General features: G+C 37.9%; 2 protein-coding genes across 3 annotated transcripts in view; one reads left to right on the top strand and one right to left on the bottom strand.

Moving 5' to 3' along the window:
• Positions 1 to 295: 295 nt before the first annotated feature.
• Positions 296 to 20302, bottom strand: LOC140333694 (serotransferrin-1-like). Of its 2 annotated transcripts, XM_072415534.1 has the most exons (20): positions 20149 to 20302; positions 18458 to 18578; positions 18163 to 18267; positions 17893 to 18002; positions 17430 to 17587; positions 17200 to 17299; positions 16947 to 17123; positions 15478 to 15640; positions 15275 to 15339; positions 13594 to 13751; positions 12585 to 12771; positions 12125 to 12273; positions 10897 to 10987; positions 10308 to 10367; positions 7608 to 7790; positions 7115 to 7265; positions 6264 to 6346; positions 5932 to 6116; positions 4777 to 4966; positions 296 to 2087 (listed from the first exon to the last, which is right to left on the bottom strand). In XM_072415534.1, exons 4-20 carry the CDS (start codon positions 17954 to 17956, stop codon positions 2038 to 2040), a joined length of 2214 nt encoding a protein of 737 aa, XP_072271635.1. In that variant the 5' UTR covers positions 17957 to 18002; positions 18163 to 18267; positions 18458 to 18578; positions 20149 to 20302; the 3' UTR covers positions 296 to 2037. The 2 variants fall into 2 exon arrangements, with proteins under 2 accessions (XP_072271635.1, XP_072271634.1); XM_072415533.1 differs by lacking the exon at positions 20149 to 20302 and having other exon boundaries at positions 18163 to 19927.
• The window catches only part of PISD (phosphatidylserine decarboxylase), a 17999-nt gene continuing 16748 nt past the window's right edge, over positions 20043 to 21293 (top strand). The window contains exons 1-2 of the mRNA XM_072415536.1: positions 20043 to 20234; positions 20377 to 20414. Of these exons, the coding sequence (XP_072271637.1) occupies positions 20185 to 20234; positions 20377 to 20414 (88 nt within the window). The 5' untranslated portion in view covers positions 20043 to 20184. The remainder of the gene's footprint in view (positions 20235 to 20376; positions 20415 to 21293) is intronic.

Raw genomic sequence — 21293 nt, 5'->3', positions numbered from 1 at the left:
AAGATAACTTAGGTCTGTGGGACAACGACCATTATGAGCTTTCAAAAAGGCACCAAACAAATTATAAAGATTCCCATTTCATTAGCATTATCTATGATTACAAAAATAACATTTTAATGCTGTGGCCATATAGAAAGCCTTGCAAGCAATGCTTCAAGGATGTTTTTTATTCCACAATGATGGGGGAGTTCCCCCTATAGACTCTGCATTTCAGGATCTTCTTTTTGTGGGCCTGTTCAGTCAACTTTTACATTGATGTACAAGTCCATAAGACTACAAAACCTGCTTAAGAGGTCAGATTCAGGGTAAATGCAGCTCTCAACTGAACATGTTGTTTTAAGAACTGTCCCGAATAGATGCTATTTACAAGCCATTTACATTTTGCACTTCCAGTGGAGTTGACAAACAAAAATGCCATACTGCTTAACAAAAAGTGTACTGCATTTATCAGTAGCCTTTTTTCATTTAGCAGCTTTCAGTATACCAAATCAGTCCTACTGTCATTCTGCAGTACATAATAAATTCACCTTTTCTTGGCACACATTCTGTATATTTAAAAAACAGTCTGTGAGTGAGCTGAATTTATTTAGTTAAGTATACTTTATTAAAAACTTTTACTACAGTTACTACATTCATTAGCAAGGATGTGGCAGTAAAAATGACTCCATGGTGCGCAAGTTAGGAACCATCATTACATTTCTAAAATACAGAGCAACCAGGAAAATAGCGGTGAAGCATTCACAGGCAACTGTCAGAACAGAGATATAGAACATATTCAGTTTGGTGCGAAACCGATCAATAGCACAAGATTAAAATTGTATGTAATTTAGCACTGGGTGCAGCATAATTATTCTTTGCCCTTGTTCACCTATATTTATTGTGAACTTACTGTTTTATAGGGTGACATGATAACAATATTATCATACGGTAACCATAATGTGTGCTGCATCCAATTGTGATGCATTGTAATCTGTTGTACTTTCTTCCAGCATACACAAGTGCAGCTTAATGTGCACTGGGCCCAATTGAAAACTATGTATCTTTGTTTTTATTGGGGAGAATTTTACTTCTTGTCTCTGTGATGTTCACATAGGAAAAGTGGGAGGAGCTGTCAACAGAAAAGTTAGAAATGTTTGAATGTTTGGTATGTCCCTGCTGTCCAGATTTAACCCTTTATTCGTCTTAGTGTCTGCGTCACCAAGACGGAAATGAAGGGGAATTTAGAGTTTTCACTAGTGCAGGGCAAATGGAACCAATGTTTCATTGATATCTGTTTAAGATGGAAAGACAGCAAAACAAAATCTGAAAGGGTTTTAGTACATTTTTACTACAAAACAAATGAAAAGCAAGAATGATAACTTCAAAGTTTGCACCTTTAAATATGACTGTTAATGACACCTTTTGTATTTTTATTCTGCCAGATGAGCTGTATATGAAATGTAACCCCTTGCTGGAAACTACAACTGTTGGTACATTCATTTCAGCTGACAAATATCAGCAAGGTCTAATATTCAATACATCTTATAAGCAAATAACATTTCATATCTTTTACATTTTACTCCTGCTTTAGTAAATATAAACCCGTTTTTCTCATTTCTATCCATCTCTATTAAAGGTTGACAATCGAAAATCCGGCCATCAATAATTTGGTTCTTTCAGTTTTCCGGCATGAATCTCGGATCGCATTTTTAGTACAGGGACTGTAGTACATTGTTTAGCCACTAATGTTTTGATGGCACTGTTCTGCAGAAACAGCTGTTAGGTCTTGCTTGCTACGCTCAATACACGTTAAGACGTGCCTGCTTTCTGGAACTGTGCCAGATGTCTGCCGGTGCTGTGAGAGGAAGCTGTCTGTGTGTGGAGGTAAGTAAAAAAAAAAAATCCGGAATTTTCAAAAACCCAGCACTCCTCTGGTCCGGAGATTGCCAGATTTTTGATTGTCAACTTGTACTTACAACTGGTGACACTACAAAAGTGATGGCAGTTTTGTCACAGGATTTTACAAATCAAATTATTTCAGAAATTGGAGAAAGGCTGCTAATTCCTGGAGTCCGCACAGATGTCCGTATTGCAGTAATCCAAGATACCTGGAAAGATTGAATACCAATGGTTAGAATTCATGGTAAGGCAACAGAAAAAGATTACATTATGCAAACCTTTGACCCCCTAAGAGTAAATGATAATAAAAAGATGATTAGTGGTGGTTTTTAGAGATGTATTCTTAAAAAATAATTCCTCTCGTTCAGTATGTACAACTATGTTTAAAATGCATATATTTGTTTATATACAGTCATGTGTCTGGGGTGCGCATATTTTAACAAAAATTACACTTACCTTACCACAATTGGAAAGCTGTCAATACCTTCGTGATCCTGCTCCATAGAGCAGAACAGTGCTATATGTACAGCACCCGTTCATGCATCGTGCAGTGCTAGTGGTTGGAATGGATCGTGAAAAATTGCTGACCCCAGTAGTAGAAAATATTTACTCATGTGTGCATGTTTCCAACAAAACTGTAAGAAACAGACTCCATAAGGGTGGCATGTAGGCCTGCCATCCTTTAGTCAGGCCTATGCTCTGTGCAGCTTAATTAGCATTTGCCAGAGAACACCAAAATGGGTCGATATGCCAACATGATGGGAGAAGGTTCACACTGAGCCTGAGCACACAATGTGTTACTTTTTAAATGTGATTTTTAATTCAGCCCCCGGTAGGTTAATGATTTTGGTTTCCATTCTCATCTTGAATATTTCAGGCATCAAGATCTGCTGTGACTTCAGTATTTTTTCGAGCAGTGTATGAAATGTCAAATTTTGAACAATGACTGCATTAACTGCTTCCCATTGTGAACTGTACAACTGTTTTTATCTCAATATCTTTGAATGACACCTTATGGGAGACTTAAGTAAAACTAGTAAGTAAAACACCAATCCTGGGGGTTAGGTTATGATTGCAGATACTTTGCAGGATTACTGGGGGTTATTATGCAGTGTGTTGCATTGTTTCACCAACTAACCTGCAATGTAGGAGACACTGTTAGATACTTTTAACTACCGCGCTCTGTATATTGTTATATACACAATATATTACATACTCGACCAAAGTGTTCCTTGCCAACAGTTTAAATTGTTCTTAAAAACAGACTCAGATAAAATGATAAACACTTAGTGTAGATTCTGTGTGCAGAGAAGTATTTGTATTAGAATACTTCATTTTTGATAATCTTTTGGTGTATGCAAGTGGTCTTTGACAGTCTTCTGTAACATGTAAGCAGTCACTATCCATGTAACATATACAGAGAAGGAAAGAAGTATTTGATCCCCTGCTGATTTTGTATGTTTGCTGATTGTGTACATTCACCCCCAAAGCATAATGTGTCCATTTCCATGTTTGATGGTGGGGATGGTGTTCTTGGGGTCATAGACAGTATTCCTCCTCTGACCACAACACTTTGATCTAGTTCTCCTCTGGATCATTCAGATGTTCATTGGCAAACTGCAGATGGGCCTGTACATGTGCTGTCCTGAGCAGGGGGACCCTGTGGGCTCTGCAAGATTTCAGGCCTTTACAGCACAGTGTGTTACCAATTGCTTTCTTGGTGACTATGGTCCCAGCTGCCCAGAGATCATTAACAAATTCCCCCTGTGTAGTTCTGGGCTGCTTCGTCCCCGTTCTCATGATCATTGCAACTCCGCAAGGGGAGATCTTGCATGGAGCCCCAAACCGAGGGAGATTGACAGTTATTTTGTGTTTCTTCCATTTGCAAATTATCGCGCCAACTGTTGTCACCTTCTCACTAAGCTGCTTGGCGATAGTCTTGCAGCCCAGTCCAGCCTTGTGTAGGTCTACAATCTTGTCCCTGACATCCTTAGACAGCTCTTTGGTCTTGGCCATGGTAGCTAGTTTGGTATCTGATTGATTGCTTCTGTGGACAGGTGTCTTTTGTATACAAGCTTGGATTAGGAGCACTCCCTTACAGAGGGTGCTCCTAATCTCAGCTTGTTACTTACATACAGGAGCCTGAAATCTTGCTGGTTGATAGGGGATCAAATACTTTTTTCACTCATTACAATGCACATCAAGCTCTGACTTTTGAGCACTGGGTTTTTGAGGGTTCTTTTGTTGTTATTCTGTCTCTCACAGCTACAATAAACCTACCATTACAATTATAGACTGGTCATTTCTCTGTCAGAGGGCAAACGTACAAAATCAGCAGGGGATCAAATACTTCTTTTCCTCACTGTATGTAGTATTAGGCGACGGATGTTTTGCTTCTGTATGCCAAATTTTGAGTGACATACTTTTTCCTGGTGAGCTACATGTTCCCAGTCTCACTCTGTTGCTAAGCTAATATCTCTATTGTGTGATAAGTGAAGGTTTTTCCTGAATTTACCTCCTGAATGTACCTATCACCTTGCCAAATGTTTACAAGGGTGCATAGAAATTTGGGAATGTAAATTTCAAAAATTGTTATTTCAGTTAAAATCAGTAATGCATTTAGGGATTGATTAAATAAAGCTCTCCGAGAGCTCAGAAAAGATAGAATGTCATAGGAGAACCTGTGTGATCTAGCAAACCTGGAATGGATTTATAAAAAAACATTTGCTATTAGTTTGAGAAAGTTTTCAATCCTGGACCAAATCCATTTCAGTCAATAACAAATGACAATAAAAGGACAATTTGATTGCACAAAACTTTGGTGTGCTGGCTTTACAAAGTAATTGTGCATTCAGCAAATTAAACCCAATGTGTCTGAGCTACTATTTGATTGAGTACCTGCATTTGTGCAGTCAAACACTGAGTCAGAAAGTTGCATGAAATGTTCTCCTAGTATATCCTCAAGTGTAAGGTGACCAACTGGCAATAGACAAGAAGTTGCATCCTTGAAAAGCAGATCCCCTTCTCCATTAGGTTTCACATTCTTAAAGAGATGGAAGGTAGAGTCTTCATCTGTTCTTAGGAATTCCTAGAAAAAAAGGCACCTATTATGTAAAATGTATTTGATAAGTGTGCCTACTTGTCCACTAATGACAGTAATAAGTATTCACATAATCTTTAGGAGATTACATTTGCATGACAACCAGGGAAGCTACTTTGACATTTTACTTTTAAAATATATCTCTGTAGTTTCAAGTACAACCATTTCCTCAATTGTGGCTGGTAGAGATGAATGCATTTATTACAAATATAACTAATTCAGGGCTATATCTTCATTTAAAACTTGACCTTATAGTCAAATAGTTGTAATTTATTTGTAACACTTTCATTTACTTTTTTCTGATTCATGAGCTTAGTGACAACTTTTATCTTTTATTCCAACAATTTGTGGGGGTGATTTGAATAGAGTGTGAAAAACTGTTGCAATACACTTGACAGCTTGCCTATTTGGTACAGTGTTCATCCCTACAGTTTTGTTTATATCTGTAACCTCAGACAAATTTAGCGATTACCTTTTCCTGTAATTTTGCTATATATTTATGCAATGCGTCTCTAATTTATTGTCTATCAACTCTAAATTTACAAAATTTGGGTTATTTGAGTGCTGTTAATATTCCGATGTGTTTCATCTTTGCTGTGTTCATTTTAATTAACTAATCATGCTAGCTAAAATCATGCTGTTTTTATTTTTCCTTGCACATGAATAGATAATGAAAATGAATAGCCTGCTTGCTGCCAGGCAAATGTCAATGTGTGTATTTAGCAAAATTCACTGCATTGGTATAATGAGAAAAAGCCCTTTTAGTGGATAATAAAATAATTTCTCACATTTACTACCTAGTAAAAGAGTTGTGTGTGTCTCAGTACCATATATTTAATTAATACACTTCTTGTTGGGTTTTGCTAAAATGTTTCCATATTACTATCCAAATTATTCAACTCCACTTTTTTTTCCTTTATAGTATCAATTCCTAAAGAGTAAGGTTTTTTTACCTGGGATTTCATCAGAAAGTCCTGGATCCTTGCTGTAATGACAGGGCGTGTCATCACTACACTGGGTGGAATCAGACCTAGATTACAAGTCTTCCATTCTGTCAGTGGGACTCTTTCACCATTGGGACACAAAAGCTCAAAGTCTGAAGCAGTAAAGCCATAAGCCCAACCAGAAGATTCCAGATCTATCACAAAACATTTGCTGTATTACGTTCTCGTAGAAATAATAATGAGCAGAGGGTTTAAAAAAAAAAAGGGCTTAGAGTGTTAAGGGTTTAATATTCAAATATCTGCTAGTAAAAAATGATAAAGATGGAGATAAAGTTTCTTACTTGCTATGTTATTTAGAAGTGAGTGGTGCTCCAAAAATGCAACATCCCCAAAACTGCGCCCACTTGGGTCTCCAACTAAACACCTAAAATTATCATCATGTTAATACAAATGAAACAAAACAAATTGCCTTTTAACATATACAATATTTTGTATCAAATAAATGTAGCTTGTATTGACCTTATAGTACCGTAGATGATCAAAAGTCACAAGGTACCTAAATCAGCACTGATTGGACAATTTTTATCCAATTTACATCAACCTCAGGGCCACAAATGATCAAAGGTTGATCTAAACTAAACGATTGGGATCTAAAAGAACTCGCCTAGAATAATGTGAATGTTGACATATAATTTTTAGCTATCGTAAAATAATCATTTGACTATATGAAAATGCATTTCACACATTTACATTTAGTTTATCAAACGTAAAAATATTTAAAAACAGGTAAAGCCCAACTGTAAGAAGTATTAGAATCATGTCAACTTGTGATATTCTGTATTCCTGCTGGGAGAAAATTCCACTCGTTTTATGGCTTGTCAGTTGGTAGAACATAAACTAAGGAAATACCCCACCCCCATCCTCCACCCTCAATGGGGATACAAAATAAAAACAAGTTTCTACTAGGTGGTGGCTGTTGCACCTGATCAAGTGACAGATTAAATAGATTGGAAAATATGTATTCTATACAAACACATATAGCAAGAAATCTAACAGGAATCTCAATAGTAACCCAGAAAATAATATGTTACAGAATTTCTAACATTTCTTACTTGCTACTCTCCTTGGCTGGAGAGTTGAGCTTTTGACACACAAAGACTATTATTTTTCAGGTAATTGTTTTTAGACTCACCTTAGGGCACCCATGTTTCCATAATAACGCTCGTCGTGATTGGCTGCACACTTCCCATTGACTCTGCCACCCTCCTCCCAGCCAACACAGACCTTACAGAGGCCATCATCTGCTCCTGGCATGCACCCCTTCCAGAAATAGTTCTTATAAGCTGAAGGAGGACAGCAAAGCCAAAGGGATAGCTGAATAAGTTTACCTAACAAGATCATACAACCTATCATGCAAACAATTTCAAAACAAAGTCTTAGGACTTGTTGTATTGAAAATTTGGATCTACTTTGATGCAGATCATTCAGCATGCATGGGTTTCTATAGATCTGATGGGTCAACAGTAAGACACAGATTTACATATTATAGATATATTAAAAATTGCAATTTAAAACAAACAGAAGAACATACATAACTGCATATACAGTACAATATTATTATATTTAAGGTTTACATTTAGAGTATCATTTTATTTCAAATCGTGTTGTTTTCTCAGTGCTCCTACCTGAGTTAATGTCACAGGCCCATGTCTCATTCACTGGTGCCCGCACTGTGTATTTGGAGAGAAGGAGCCATCCTGCAGGACTATACAAGCTACCATGGCAGGAGCGTCGCCCAGATAGGTCAATAAGACTCACTGCTTTCATACTTTTTTTAGCGATAGCCAATGCATACAGAGACGGAAACCCTAAATAAGGAAGATCAATAAATGATACTTACTGGTGCGTTTTACAACTTCAACTATACTTTAATATAATCAGTTAATGAAGTTACACCCTAGCAATTAGAAAAAGTGAAATTGTGAACAAAGTCCACTAATAAACTGAATCCAATGGTGTATGGTAGCCTATAGTCTAAAACCAGTTGGGTAGCTTTGAGTTTGTTAACCACTTGAGTCCCAGGTGCCATTTCAAAACACAGGAGCAGCAGCTCTTTGTCCCTATTAACTTTTAAAATGGTACCTGGTGAAAAGTTTGAGAGAACATGGGGAAGACTGGGATGCCTATTTCTCATATGTGCTGATTTAAATTCTTTTGTCTAGAAACCTTCTTATTTGCAATGGCTTTACTCACTCACTCACTCTTTCTAGTTTCCTATCCCTCATTGTTTTTGGTCCAGGGAACTAAAGCTACATACACACTTCCAATTATTATCGTTGGAAAACGAACGACGAACGTTCATGCACGATATATATGAACGATCGTATAGCACCGATCCTGCACATAGAGTTAACGACACGATCGTTCGTAGATATTGTACACACAATAGATACGATCGTTTGAGCGATAGAGGAACTATGTGCATGACAGGAAAGTGACGGACGTTCGTTCATCACTCATGCTCTGAACATGGACGATCAACGAACGACCGTACACACGAACGATGTTCAACGATCGTCGTCCAATCCGATCCGTCGGTCCGGTCGTTCGTTTCCAGCGACTTTCCTCGTTCGTCGGCGTCGTTGGTTACTTTTTTACGAACGATTTTTTGCCCAATCGATCGTTCGCCGTTCGATTGGAACGATAAAAATTGGAAGTGTGTACACACCTTAAGTTTACCAGTATTTCAGCATTGTCTATTTTATCTTTATGTAAGATTACAATAGATTTTGTTATAACAATGCCATTGTCTGTTAATATCACCTATGTTCAATGTGTTCCTTACTACTAATATGCCGGATCCCCCTTCAAGTTTTTCTTTCTCACCCTTTATCCCCAATTTTCTTGCCATTGTTTGTAGTACTTTGTTTACAACAAAAACAATAAAATCTACAATGTTAAAAAATGGTACCAGGCCTTGATGGCTCCTGGGTGTTGCTAGTGTTGTCAGTAAAAGTGAAGAAAAAAATGAACTCTTGGAATAGTAGTAGTAGTATAGTGAAAACCTTATTTTTTAGTAATAGATAGAGTAATAAAGGAAAAGACTCTATGTTAGGTGGTCAATGTTATCTGTGACCCCTCTAGGGACATTTACCCTCTATTTGTCCTGACATTGTCACAAGGATAGAAAGTTAAGAAAAATCAACAAGTCTAAGAGGGAGAACTAATAGAGAGGAGAGAGAGACAGTCTTTTGTAGGGCAAAACTTTTTTCTTAAAAACTGAAAATGTATTTAGATATTAATTTTAAACACTAACAGAGTCCTCCTGTACTAGACCTAGGCTAACACGGATTCACTGTTCTAGGGATTGTAGAGTGGTCAACACACATTAAACAACATGAAGTAGCAACAAAATAAGGTCTTGTTTCCCTCCCAACACGTTTTGTCCCGTGGGGCTTCTTCAAGGTATTGAGGACTTGGTAAATTTGCTGAAGCTATTGACCAAATAGAACAGATGCCGTCTGCCGGCTAATGCTCAGAGATACATACAAGATAAAACCAAAATGGCGGTTTGGACGTGTTCAATCTCCCGCTGTAGTTATAAAGAGAAGTAGTTTGGTGCTGGATTGGTGTTGCTGACAAGGTAATTGATTATAATTGTTCAGAGATCAAAAATGAACGATAAAAATTGTTCACCTAATCAAACAGGAATGACTTGGTTGTGGTACAGTCTGTAACTTGTGTATTAGACGTGCAATGAATTCTTCAATTTAAATCTATCAGCAGATCCCTCAATAAAAAAACAGATGGTAAACTGCTGAAGTTGGGAAAGGCATGTTATGTGGATACACTAAACTTGTTAATGGTTGATTCGTTGAGAAAATAGTGGCACGGGCGGATCGGTGGTAGCGCTTTTGGACAGTTGTTTAATGTGTGTCAACCACTCTACAATCCCAAGAACACTCTGTTAGTGTTTAAAATTATTAACTAAATACATTTTCAGTTTTTAGCAAAAATGTTTTGCCCTACAAAAGCCTGTCTTTTCTCTCTTCTCTTTCTTTTAGTTCTGCAAAATTTCTCAGGCTGGGTACTTTGAGATAACTCTCTTGAAAAATCTTGTCACTTCCCCTGGTTGAACTATTCTATGTCTAAGAGGGAAAATTCCCCTAAAATGTGTAAAGGTTTCATTTTACTTCCTGATGCATTTTCAGGATTGGAGTAAAGCTGTGCACAGACAACAAACTTCCAGGGTCCTAACTACCCCCCCCCCACCGAGAAAAAAAAAAAAAAAAGAGGTTTCCCCCCCCCCCCCCAAAAAAAAAAAAAAATCCTATTTACTTGTCAAATAAGTGCACATATGTTGTTTATGGATTCTTATGTTTTACCTTTTTCTGAGACACGATGAAGTAGCTCAAGAGGATCTGCAAGACAATCAGAACCCTCTCCTATGAGACAAAAAAAACAAACAACAAGGGATGAAATATCTAGTGTAGTAATCATTCTTATATCTTTGAAGATAAGGAAAAGCAGGAAATGTAGACAATGTATTTTGTTCCTCCAATAATTGAATCAGTTGCAGTGTCTGCATGCCTCCATACGATTGGCCTTTTACCATGTTATAGAGCAAGGAGAAGTTGCCAAATATTTAGCTAAGACCGACAAATACCACTCACTAATTAGGATTTTGCTGACCCACACCAAATTCTTCTACAACCTAAAATCTTAACACCATATGGATATGCAATTTTTTGTATTTAAACCCCAAAACCATAATTTTATGTACTGAATTAAATTGTGGTCATTTGCACACCGTAATTCTGCAAATAACATGTTTTCTGTCTCAGTGTGGCTACACTAACTCCTCCACGGTAACTATAAAGGGAATCACCACCAGGCTGGACTTCAAACATAAGGTGATGAAGAGCAACATTGCATAGGTTGTATGATATTGCTGAGTAAACTTCTTTTACTCACCCCAATATTCCACCACAGCTGGTTGGAGACCACACTTTCCAGCAATATAGGCATGAGTGGCATCTAAAGATACAGCATCGGCTTCATTACTCTAAATCAACAGCACCAAAAAAAGACAGTTAAGAACACCATAATACCGGGGTCAGCAAAGTTTATTTGCCACTAGGCCATTTATAGGGTGGGCGGGAGCACACTAGGCTGGACCTGCCCTAATGGCTCTGCCCACCACCAGGGAACGCCCCTGAAGTGAAATCCCTCTCCTCCGTATGTATTGCGGAGGAGAGGGATTTACCTTCAGGGAGCTTTCCCTATTTACCGTGGCGGCGGAAGTATTAACGCCAGCCATGGTAAATAGGAGAGCAAATGCAAGGGGGCGGCACCGGAGCTCCAGAGGCTCTGGCAGTTCCTAACGCCCCCTGGCCAATCCACGGGTTGCCGGCCGGCATTAGGCCGGATCAGCCAGGGGGCGTTGGGCCGGAACAAACTACGGGCTAGGCAATATCTGGCCTAAAGGCCGGAGTTTGCCGACCCCTGCCATAGTACATTCTTATCACACTATTAACATAAACATCACTGAAGGAAGCATCTATCACTGGTACATAATCATCATTATTTTTATGTTGGACTTTCAGTGAAGACAACAAACATCAAGAACAACTGAAATCAGAACACAGTTTTTTGAGTGAACTACCAAATTTTGGCTAATATCCACATCTGCAGATTGAAAAGACTTGCTTGTTTGTCTTAGATTTAAAAACATTTAAAAACCCTTGATTGAGTTTTATAATTTGATTAACACCTTGATTTGAGTTTTATAATTGACAAATGTATTCATGCATAACTGTATGAGATGTGGCCTCATTATAGAGCGCCAAGAGCCTTCCGATCTATTGAGCCTTCCATTCTATTGCGTTATTCTGGTACAAAAACTAACAGCACATATACACTGTACCCATAGCAATGTGAAAAAATATCAGAACTGTAAATACCTTAATTTTTTTTAACAAACTATTCCCCACATACCAGTCTCTTCATACTCGGAGTTACACTGGTGTGTTTCGGTCAATAAAATGAATTTAGAAGGTCTGACAAATAAATGATTACTCATTTTGTTTCTCTCTTTAAGAATATGATGAATATACTTAAGTAGTCCTATGTCATCTGAACCCAGATGTAAATAAAGGTATATTCCCATCTATAATGCCTTGATCATGGTGAACCCTATTACCTTAATCATCTCAATGCATCCAGTTAGGGAAGTGGCTTGGACACAGACCAGTGGATCTGACCTCACACTCAACGCCCAGTCTTCACATTTTCTCATCTCAGCTGAACTTATACAGCACCAACGAATAACACTGTGGTCAAGAGAAATACCTAAGAAATAAACCATAAGTTTATTTTTGTTTTCTGGATTATATGCAGCCAGAAAAGCTTAAATAAATGTAAAAGTAGAAAACATAGATAGAAAACAAGTATTATCAAGCACGCATATGAGTTTTAAAAAGTTTAATTAATAATATCTATTAGCAGAAGTGTCAATAAAGTGTCTGTGATCAGAAAAATGTTAATCAATAAGGAAGGTACAAACTTCACACTATCTAATATTTCTGTACAGCTTATTCATCAGAAAATTCCTACTGATAGGAGCCTAAACTAGTCATCTTCTACTTGTTGTTGTTTCTCACCTTCATGACCTAGGCCCTTTAGGAGAGCCACATAATCCAATCCCAGTATCCCAGTCAACTCCATGTCATCTGCCAGGATTTGGAGTCGTTGTGTATAGTCATGAAACAGAAGATTCTTTCCCCCATAAAGCTCTGACGTGAAGAGAGCAAGACGGCTTTTTTGTCTCCCACTTCTTCCAAATAAATTCTGAGTAGAGGAAATTAATTTATTAAACAAAACAGATAAATTAGTGTAAAAAGTATAAAAACATATAACCCAGATTTTTCACCTCTTTTTCCAGTGATAGTAATTTTGGATTTCCCATTTTTTTGATGTGGTAAAAATCCTATGAGGGGAAACAGGCAGCAACAAAAGCTTTACATGGTTTTAAAACTTTCCTTCTACTCTATCTAAAATTAAGAAATTGCGAAGGATACAACATATCTTTATAACCTTAAATAGAACTAAAGTGAATACAATCCTGACAGATGATATAGGTCACATCACAATAGTAAAAAACAGTAAACAAAGAAAAAAAAACGGTCAACCCAGTCAAGCCTATCACTATAGCAAACTCATAGAAAAAAAGTATCAAACTATGTGTAATTTTTTATTAATTTTCAACTAGGCAGGGGGATGGAGACAACAGAAAAGTGGGTCTGGATATGAATTTCTGTGAAATAAGTTTAACCATCTCTCAAAGGGGTTTTATTCTCACACAGTCCCAAAAATATGAAACAGGTTTTGTGACTGTCAGTCATACCATCAGTAATTAATAACCCCTAGATAGATTATGTGTAGGGTGCAGGGGACCCAATATTACCAAAAAAGGAGTTAAGTTTTCAACATTATTGGGCGTTGATAGCTCCCTGGTTTAGAGAGGAAGGAGAGAAAGTGAAAGAGCTGGAGAGTTTTTCACCCATATAAAGGGGCATATAAAGGATTCTCGCTCACATATGCAACAGTGGGCCACTGGGGTAAATTGTTAAAAAAATAAAATAAAAAAACATTATTAATTATATATCTTACCGTAATTAGAGTAAGAAATTTTTTAGTGATTCTTCGCATATGCCATCTTGTGACAACCCCTTTACTTGGGCCCTGTCCCAAATTACATGTCCTGTATGATTGTAGACTAGCGGTGGATCCATCACGACATAAAAGTTCAAACTGCTGCAGCTCTGAATCTAAATAAATAAAAAAATAGTCTGACCACACTTTTCATTGCTTTATTAACTATGTTTAAAATGGTATCTTTTTAACATACATATTGAATATAATTTACTGGGCTTATACCAAAAACATCTCACTATTGGTACTTTCTGCTAATGCAGAAAAAGGAATTTGTCACTTTATGGAAGCCATGCTAGGGGCCCAGACCCCAATATGTATAAAATTAATTTACCCTCATTCCTCCACATCAGTAAGAGCTATCAAAAGCTATTGTTCTCTTACCCAGGCCAACCTTTGCAAACCTCCTCTTTCAACAAGACAGCTACAGAAAACTCTCCTTATTTCAAAATGATTACCTGATATTCCAAGCTATAAATGTTTCTGTACTGAGTGCTCAAGTCACACCATGAAATTATACCATGGAATTTGTTTTACAGAACTGTTATTGTAGTATACAAAAAAGTTCCCATTTTAATGGACAATTTAATTTCTTAAAGTTTATTTCAATCCAAAAAAAGATGTAATATATTGCAGTTTACCAGATCTTAGATAGGATATCTGCTCCATGAATATTAAGAGAGGGGCAATTGTTCTGCATTGCTAACACATTACTGAGTTAGAGTGATAGAGCTTCTCCTCCATAGATACAGTAAGCAGAGTAAGCAAAGTATGTAGCTTTCAGAAAAGCAAGGTAAAAACAAAGAAAAAAAGCTGCAAAAAAGTGCAGAAATGCAGCCAGCCAATAACAGCACTAGAAATATATCTTACATTTTCCTCTTGGGTTTAGCTATACTTTAAAAATCTGAGAATTCACATTTGAACAGCAATAACTCAAATGTTTCTTGACAATTTCTCTAACTAGTACTTGTAAAATACTTAGAAGGTGGAACACCAGATTATTCTACTGTTTTAGAATTAACAATATCATAAAAATGAACATTCTCACAGGTCTACTGTACTAACTGCATACCATAATTATTAACCAATAAAGTGGAATTAGCTCTCCAGAACTGGTACTGTATTATAAAACTACTTATGCTTCTAGGATCCTCCATTGGTATAGAAAGACAACATAAAAATGTGTTTACCTAAACAAAATGCTACAATCACACTAGCCATCCTTTTTTGGCTCACACTCCTAGCTCATACAGCTAATATACTTCACAATAAAGAACCATTCCAAACTCATTTATCTCAAAAAAGCCAATTTCACATCCTAAATCCTTAGGTATGCTGCCTGTAAGACATTATTTACAATTTACTACTAGCCATCAAAGTTTAAAGATCATGAGCATTATTAATAGCATGCAGATTGTTTGACAGCGGGGACTTTATTGGGTAAAAGATCAAAGCAAAAAGATATTTCCAGAGCTAAATATTTCCAGAAACACATCTCCAAAATCTGGTACTAACCCTAAAAATCAGGAATAGTTGGCAACAGTACATATGGCCCTCTGATCTGCAGAGTCAGAAAATCCCATGTTTTATTAATTTAGGATAAATTCATATTTGTTATACAGAAGTTTATAGAACTTACCAGTTGCACCCATTATGGCAAGGTGATCCAAGAAAGCAACATCCCCTGCCCCACTCTTCAGACACCTGCATATTGCGAACAAAACAAACAGCATATGATGAGCTAATAGGACCTATTCACGGTATGAAATATCTTGATGTAAAATATAAAAATAAAAAGAAAGAAGTCTATAATAAAGTTTTTGCAGAGTATGTCCATCGTACCGAAATGCACCATTAGAGTCAGAAAATGGCTCATTGCTGCTGCTTTCACAGAAGTGGTTCTTTTCTCGTACGTAGGATCTAGTACCTTGGCATAATTCACAGAGGTTCGGAGAGGAGATTCCAATTCCAGGAATACAACTTTCATTGAAAAATCCACTGACAACTAGAAAGAATAAACACATTCAAAACTGGGTCTGCAAGAATATAAAGTCAATTTGCAACCATCTCTGGTGTGAAAAATTTGTATTTATTTGCACCCAAATACCATAATTGTTACTAATTAGCTTAGTTTGTATCTTTTTGATGTATATTATCATAAAACCTAATAAAAATGTATGTTCTATTATGGAGTGAACATTGCATGCCACTGTGAATGATTAAAAATAACAGTACCTAGATTTTAAAAATTGAGCCACCAATCTCTGTTTAGATTTACTTTTGTCCTGTTGCAATGTATCTGCTGAATGTTTCACAATTACACTTTATATTCAGGTTAAGAACAAGTATGCAGACCTTATATGAGTAGGCTAGTGGTTGCACTTTCCCTGCCAAGTCAGAGTTATAGCTGAAGTCAGACTTTAGAGCTAAAGGTCTTAGCAAGGGGTGCGGGAACTTCTGCTACATTCTGGCAAGGCGCTTGCCTTGTTCACTTAGGTATGGGGGCTTTCTAAATAAAAAAGGCAAATGTAAGAATTTTAATGCCTTTTGAATGATGCACCTGGAATGTTTTTAGCTGATTTAAACCTAAAGTATAATTGGTAAAGCACAAGGTTGCTTCAACATATTGTCACGTAACACTTTCTTTGATTAGTATATATAAAATAAAGTAAAAACAAAGGTAAACAAATATATATATTGAATATTGATTATAGAATTTATTATAATATATTCGTTTTTTGTCCAACTTTACACCAAGCAGTAGTAGTAGGCTGCATACTGGTATGTAATAAATAGATGATATATCCTTTACTTAAGGCTATGTACACACATGCAATAATTGTTGTTGGAAAGGATCTTTCACGATCATTTCCAACGACAAACGACTGCATGATACATGATCGAGTGCTGTATATACAGCATCGTTCTGCTCTATGGGAAGGGTAGAGGGTGAACGACGGGGCGGCACCCTGCTTGCTCTCTTCCCCTTAACTTCCATTACAATTGTTCGTCATCCATGGATCCGCCAGGATGATCATTCGGACAATGAGCACTGTACACATGCAAGATCCTCGACCAATTATCAGGCGAGAACCATTGAACGTGTGTACCTAGCCTTACTTTCAAACAGATAATCAGACATGTGTATTGTTCTAGTTTACATAAATATTATTACCTTGTGACAAAGACCAGAGTGATATTGTATTTTTATAATGTATGATATGCCAGACTGCAAATTTTCTTTAAATAAAGTGCAGCTGATAGTAGACATAGGAAATTCTGTGTACTACAAATACTGCAGATAATCTTGCCTTTAGATAGTGGTTGTTCTTCATCCCAGTTAAGTAAGTTTTTCGAAAGCAGGAAACCAAGAGGAATATTCCAGCCTGATGTCCATCTGGCCCCATTGTGGCAAGAACGTGTCCCTTTTAAGTTATTAATATTCAGAGTTCCACGACGTGCAACTGCCACTGCAAACACACAGCTTCCTGCATGGAAAACATGGTTACTGTGTCTGTGGTTTAAAGCATTGACATTTATACAATCCAAAGGCTAATATATTACCTTCAGCATGATGTTCCTTTGCAACCACAGCCAAGTTATAAAGTCTGACAGCAGTGTAGACATCCCCTGCATCAAGAGATACTGCATCAGCCTTATTGCCCTGTAAACATAAAAAGTTAGGCATTAAATTGATTATCACACAAAACAGGAATTGTGCTAAGAAGGGGAATTTTCTAAACCTGTTTATTGTTGCATTGCCTGAAATTGGGCATTTTTATTCATTCTCTTACCCTGATCTTACTCATACAGTCCTGCGTATTGTGAGCTCGGACACAGGATACCTTGGAGAATGGATCATTAGAGGGCAACACACTCTGAAGGGTCCGGGCTAAGTGGGAACATTTTCTTTGTTCCCCATCCGACAGTGTACACCAGCGAAACTTTTTTCCTATAAAGGATAAAAGAATTCCAATACTGTGTAATGAAATAGGTAATATTAGTTTAACCAATCAGAAATTAACAGGAAAAAAATCCCCAAAACATCCAACAAAACAAACTTAAACCCTACAATAAAAATACAGACTGCTGCTCATTGCTACTGCATCTAGTAAAATGTCCATCTTGGTATTTGTGATCCTAAACAGCCTAGTAAAGTTAAGTTGATTGGAAAAGATCTTGGATCCCTTCAAATACTACACACTAGTTGTTGCATTAAATCTTCATTACGGGCATAGTAATAATTTAATTACCCACCTGATACCACATGGGGAAAGATGGCAGGAAGAACGATGAAATTCAGCACTGAGAAAAGACGCATGTTTGTAAAAGAAAACAGCTCATCAGTCGTCTGCTTACATGGGATACTGGAAGTCCAAAGTAAAAGGAGGGAGGGAAGAAAGATGAGGAGAAACTAGAGGAAATGAGGAAAGAACACTACAGATGGAACTTATCAATAACATATGTAAAGAAAACGTTTCAAGCCAGAACTGTTCCTGGAACAAACAACTTAATTTTAACATTCACATTTTACGAGCATGGCCTCATTGGTTCCATTCTGCATTCACCTTTTCACATATTTTATCAAGTTGTCCTGCCAAGTAACATATTCGTTGGAATGTTACAGCAGATCTGAAGCAAAAGAACCAACAAAAAAAATAAACACCAACAACAAAAATCCCATACATTGGTATGTAGATAAATACTGTATCTTTGTAATAAAAAAACATCAACTATAATTTATCTAAAAAGCAACAACATATATAATCTATATATATAAATTTTATGATAACCATGTCACAATAAGTGTGATGATACAAACCATAAAGAGCAAATGGTTTGACAGTATTCTTTTGTTAAACATTGATGAGCCAACAATATCCACACACATCCGGATCATTGGGAGCACGCTGTATGTAATGTAATCTTAAGCACTTGGCCATCTGTAAAGCAACACAAATTTAATGTGTATAAAGTACTTATGCATATACAGTACTTTGACATCCCCCGGCCTTTCCCGTCAACGTACAAATTTTAATAACAAATAACACATTTCCATCTTCATCCTATAAGTGTTTTAGACCAAGCGGCATCTTCACTAAAGCTGCATACACACGTGCAATTATTGTAATTGGAAAGGATCTTTTACGATCCTTTCCAAAGACCAAGGACTGCACGATGCATGAACGATTGCTATACAAACAGCACCATTCTGCTCTATGGAGAGGGGAGAGGGACAACGACAGAGCGGCACCCTGCTGCATGCTCTCCCCCCTCCCTTGCATTAGGATCGTTCGTTGTCCATCGTCCGTGGATCTGTTAGGATGGTCATTCGGACGATAAGCGCTGTACACACACTAGATTCTCGACCCATATCGGCCCTGAGACGATTATCCGGCAAGAACCATTGGACGTGTGTATGTAGCTTAAGTCTTTGTGCATCTCTATACAATACAGATAGCTCAAGGATGATAGGTGGGCTGGTGAGATCCTAGACCCGGTTTCCCTAAAAATAGGCAGCTGTGATAATGGTTGCATGTGATGCTAGGCCTCCATAATAGAAAAAAAAACCCAATTTATGAAAGAGATGGGACTGATGAGGAAATGGCTAGAATGGATAAGATATGAGGCAAGTTATTATCATTAATGTTAACACTTCACAAAGTCCATAGTCAGGCCACTAACTGTGCCTCATAATGTCTTTTCCATACCTCATCAACACAACACAGAAGATCCCTCTCCTCGCAGTAAATACTGAGCGGTAAACCCACAGCGTCCTGGGATACCAATGTCACATATCTCAGGAGGTTGCTTATCCCTGATCCCAGGAATGCTAAGAGGGGGCTTTCCTGGAAAATAAAAAAAGTGCCATCTCTTTTTTACATTTTTAGGAAGGTGCGTCTCACAATCTTTCACAGTGATATAAGATAAAGAAGCGGCATGGGACTGCTCAGGACTGGCTGAACTAGGTGTCTTTGTTTTCCTGAAAGTCCTGCTTTAACATTCATGGACTACTGGCACTCTACAGATGGCACAGCCTCTGGTCAGCCCATCATTCAGCCAGTGCTATGTTGGAAGCCCCTTGAATATTGTAAAGGCAAAAGTAAAAAAAATACTTGCACTTGATGAGAATAAATGACCCCACATACCATGACATGAATGTAAGCTCATATGACACAACTAGTATTTCCCCTCCTATTGTGTGTTACTTCCCCCCCTCCTAGTTTGTAAGCTCTTCGCTATCTGTATACGTCTGTTATTTGCATCATAATTAATAATAATAATAATAATATTAATAATAATAATAATAATAATAATAAATGAGCTTCTGAAGCTTCAAGCAGTGAAACTTGTGCTATCGCCACCTAGTGTTCACAAACAAGCACAGCACTGAGTACTGCTACTGACCTACAACAAAATGGCGCTACAGTTCCTGAAATGATGTGAAGCGGCGTAGCTCTAGTGTTTAATGATGTAAGCGGCCTGTATTGGCTGACTTCTCGGCAAGCCTACCTGTGTCATAACCGGCGAAGCAGTGACAGGGGGAAGATGGCGCTGTGCATGTGGAGGGCGTGTGGTCCTCAATGCAGGCTGAGCAGGTACAATATGTCACCTCATGTAGAGTGAAAGGAGGAAAGCGATACGTGTTGTTATTCATGTCCAGAGAATGAATGCAGCGTGTTGTAGCTGTCCTTAGTACTAGTGCCTGTGATATAACATTGTGTTTTGTTGTTTCTCTAGGTACCTGACAGCAGGTCAACTTCGCAGCTTCCATTCCAGTGAGTAAGCTATTACCGTACTTATTCCATAAGTCATCCCTTCTTCCTTATCTTCCTATATTGTGCACTTCTGTCCTCTCATTCCTTATCTATGGAGTCAGTCACAGTTCCTGTATCTCCATGAAGCAGCTAGCCCAAAGCTGCTCACACCACTTTCTGCCTGATGTTATAGTGCAGTCATTCTCATCCAGGGACCCATGGAAACCCGGGATTCATCCAGATAATTGATTCTCACCCCGGGGTTCCCCCAGATAATTGATTCTCACCCCAGGGTTCCCCCAGAAAATTGATTCTCACCCCCGGGTTCCCCCAGATAATTGATTCTCACCCCGGGGTTCCCCCAGATAAGTGATTCTTACCCTGGGGTTCCCCCAGATAAGTGATTCTTACCCTGGGGTTCCCCCAGATAAGTGATTCTTACCCTGGGGTTCCCCCAGATAAGTGATTCTTACCCGGGGTTCCCCCAGATCAGTGATTCTGGGTTACAGGATTCATCCAGATCAGAGATTGTCAACCAGGATATATCCAGATCAGTGATTCTCACCCGGGGTTCCTCCAGATCAGGGATTCTGGGTTACAGGGTTCCTCCAGATCAGTGATTCTCACCCCTGAAGTCTGTAGGGGTTCCTTGAGCAATGAGCAGTTTGTGAATCAGTTCAGTTTAAGTGACACCAATGATCTTTTTGGCTATGTGTAAGGATGACGTTCTTCCCACTGACCAACAATGTAAGAGGCATTCTTCCTACTGCCCACAGACTAATGCACTATGAGCTGTGGACACTGTAATAATAGCAGAAGTTCCCTGAAGACCTGAAAATGATTTCTCTATGTTAAACATTTTGAGGGGTTTGTTGAGCTATGGCTGCCTGTTCTTTCATC

This window comes from Pyxicephalus adspersus, chromosome 6, assembly GCF_032062135.1.
Source record: "Pyxicephalus adspersus chromosome 6, UCB_Pads_2.0, whole genome shotgun sequence".
NCBI classification, from domain to species: domain Eukaryota; kingdom Metazoa; phylum Chordata; class Amphibia; order Anura; family Pyxicephalidae; genus Pyxicephalus; species Pyxicephalus adspersus.
Note: the sequence above shows the minus strand (reverse complement) of the source record. Positions and strands in the feature narration are given on the sequence as shown.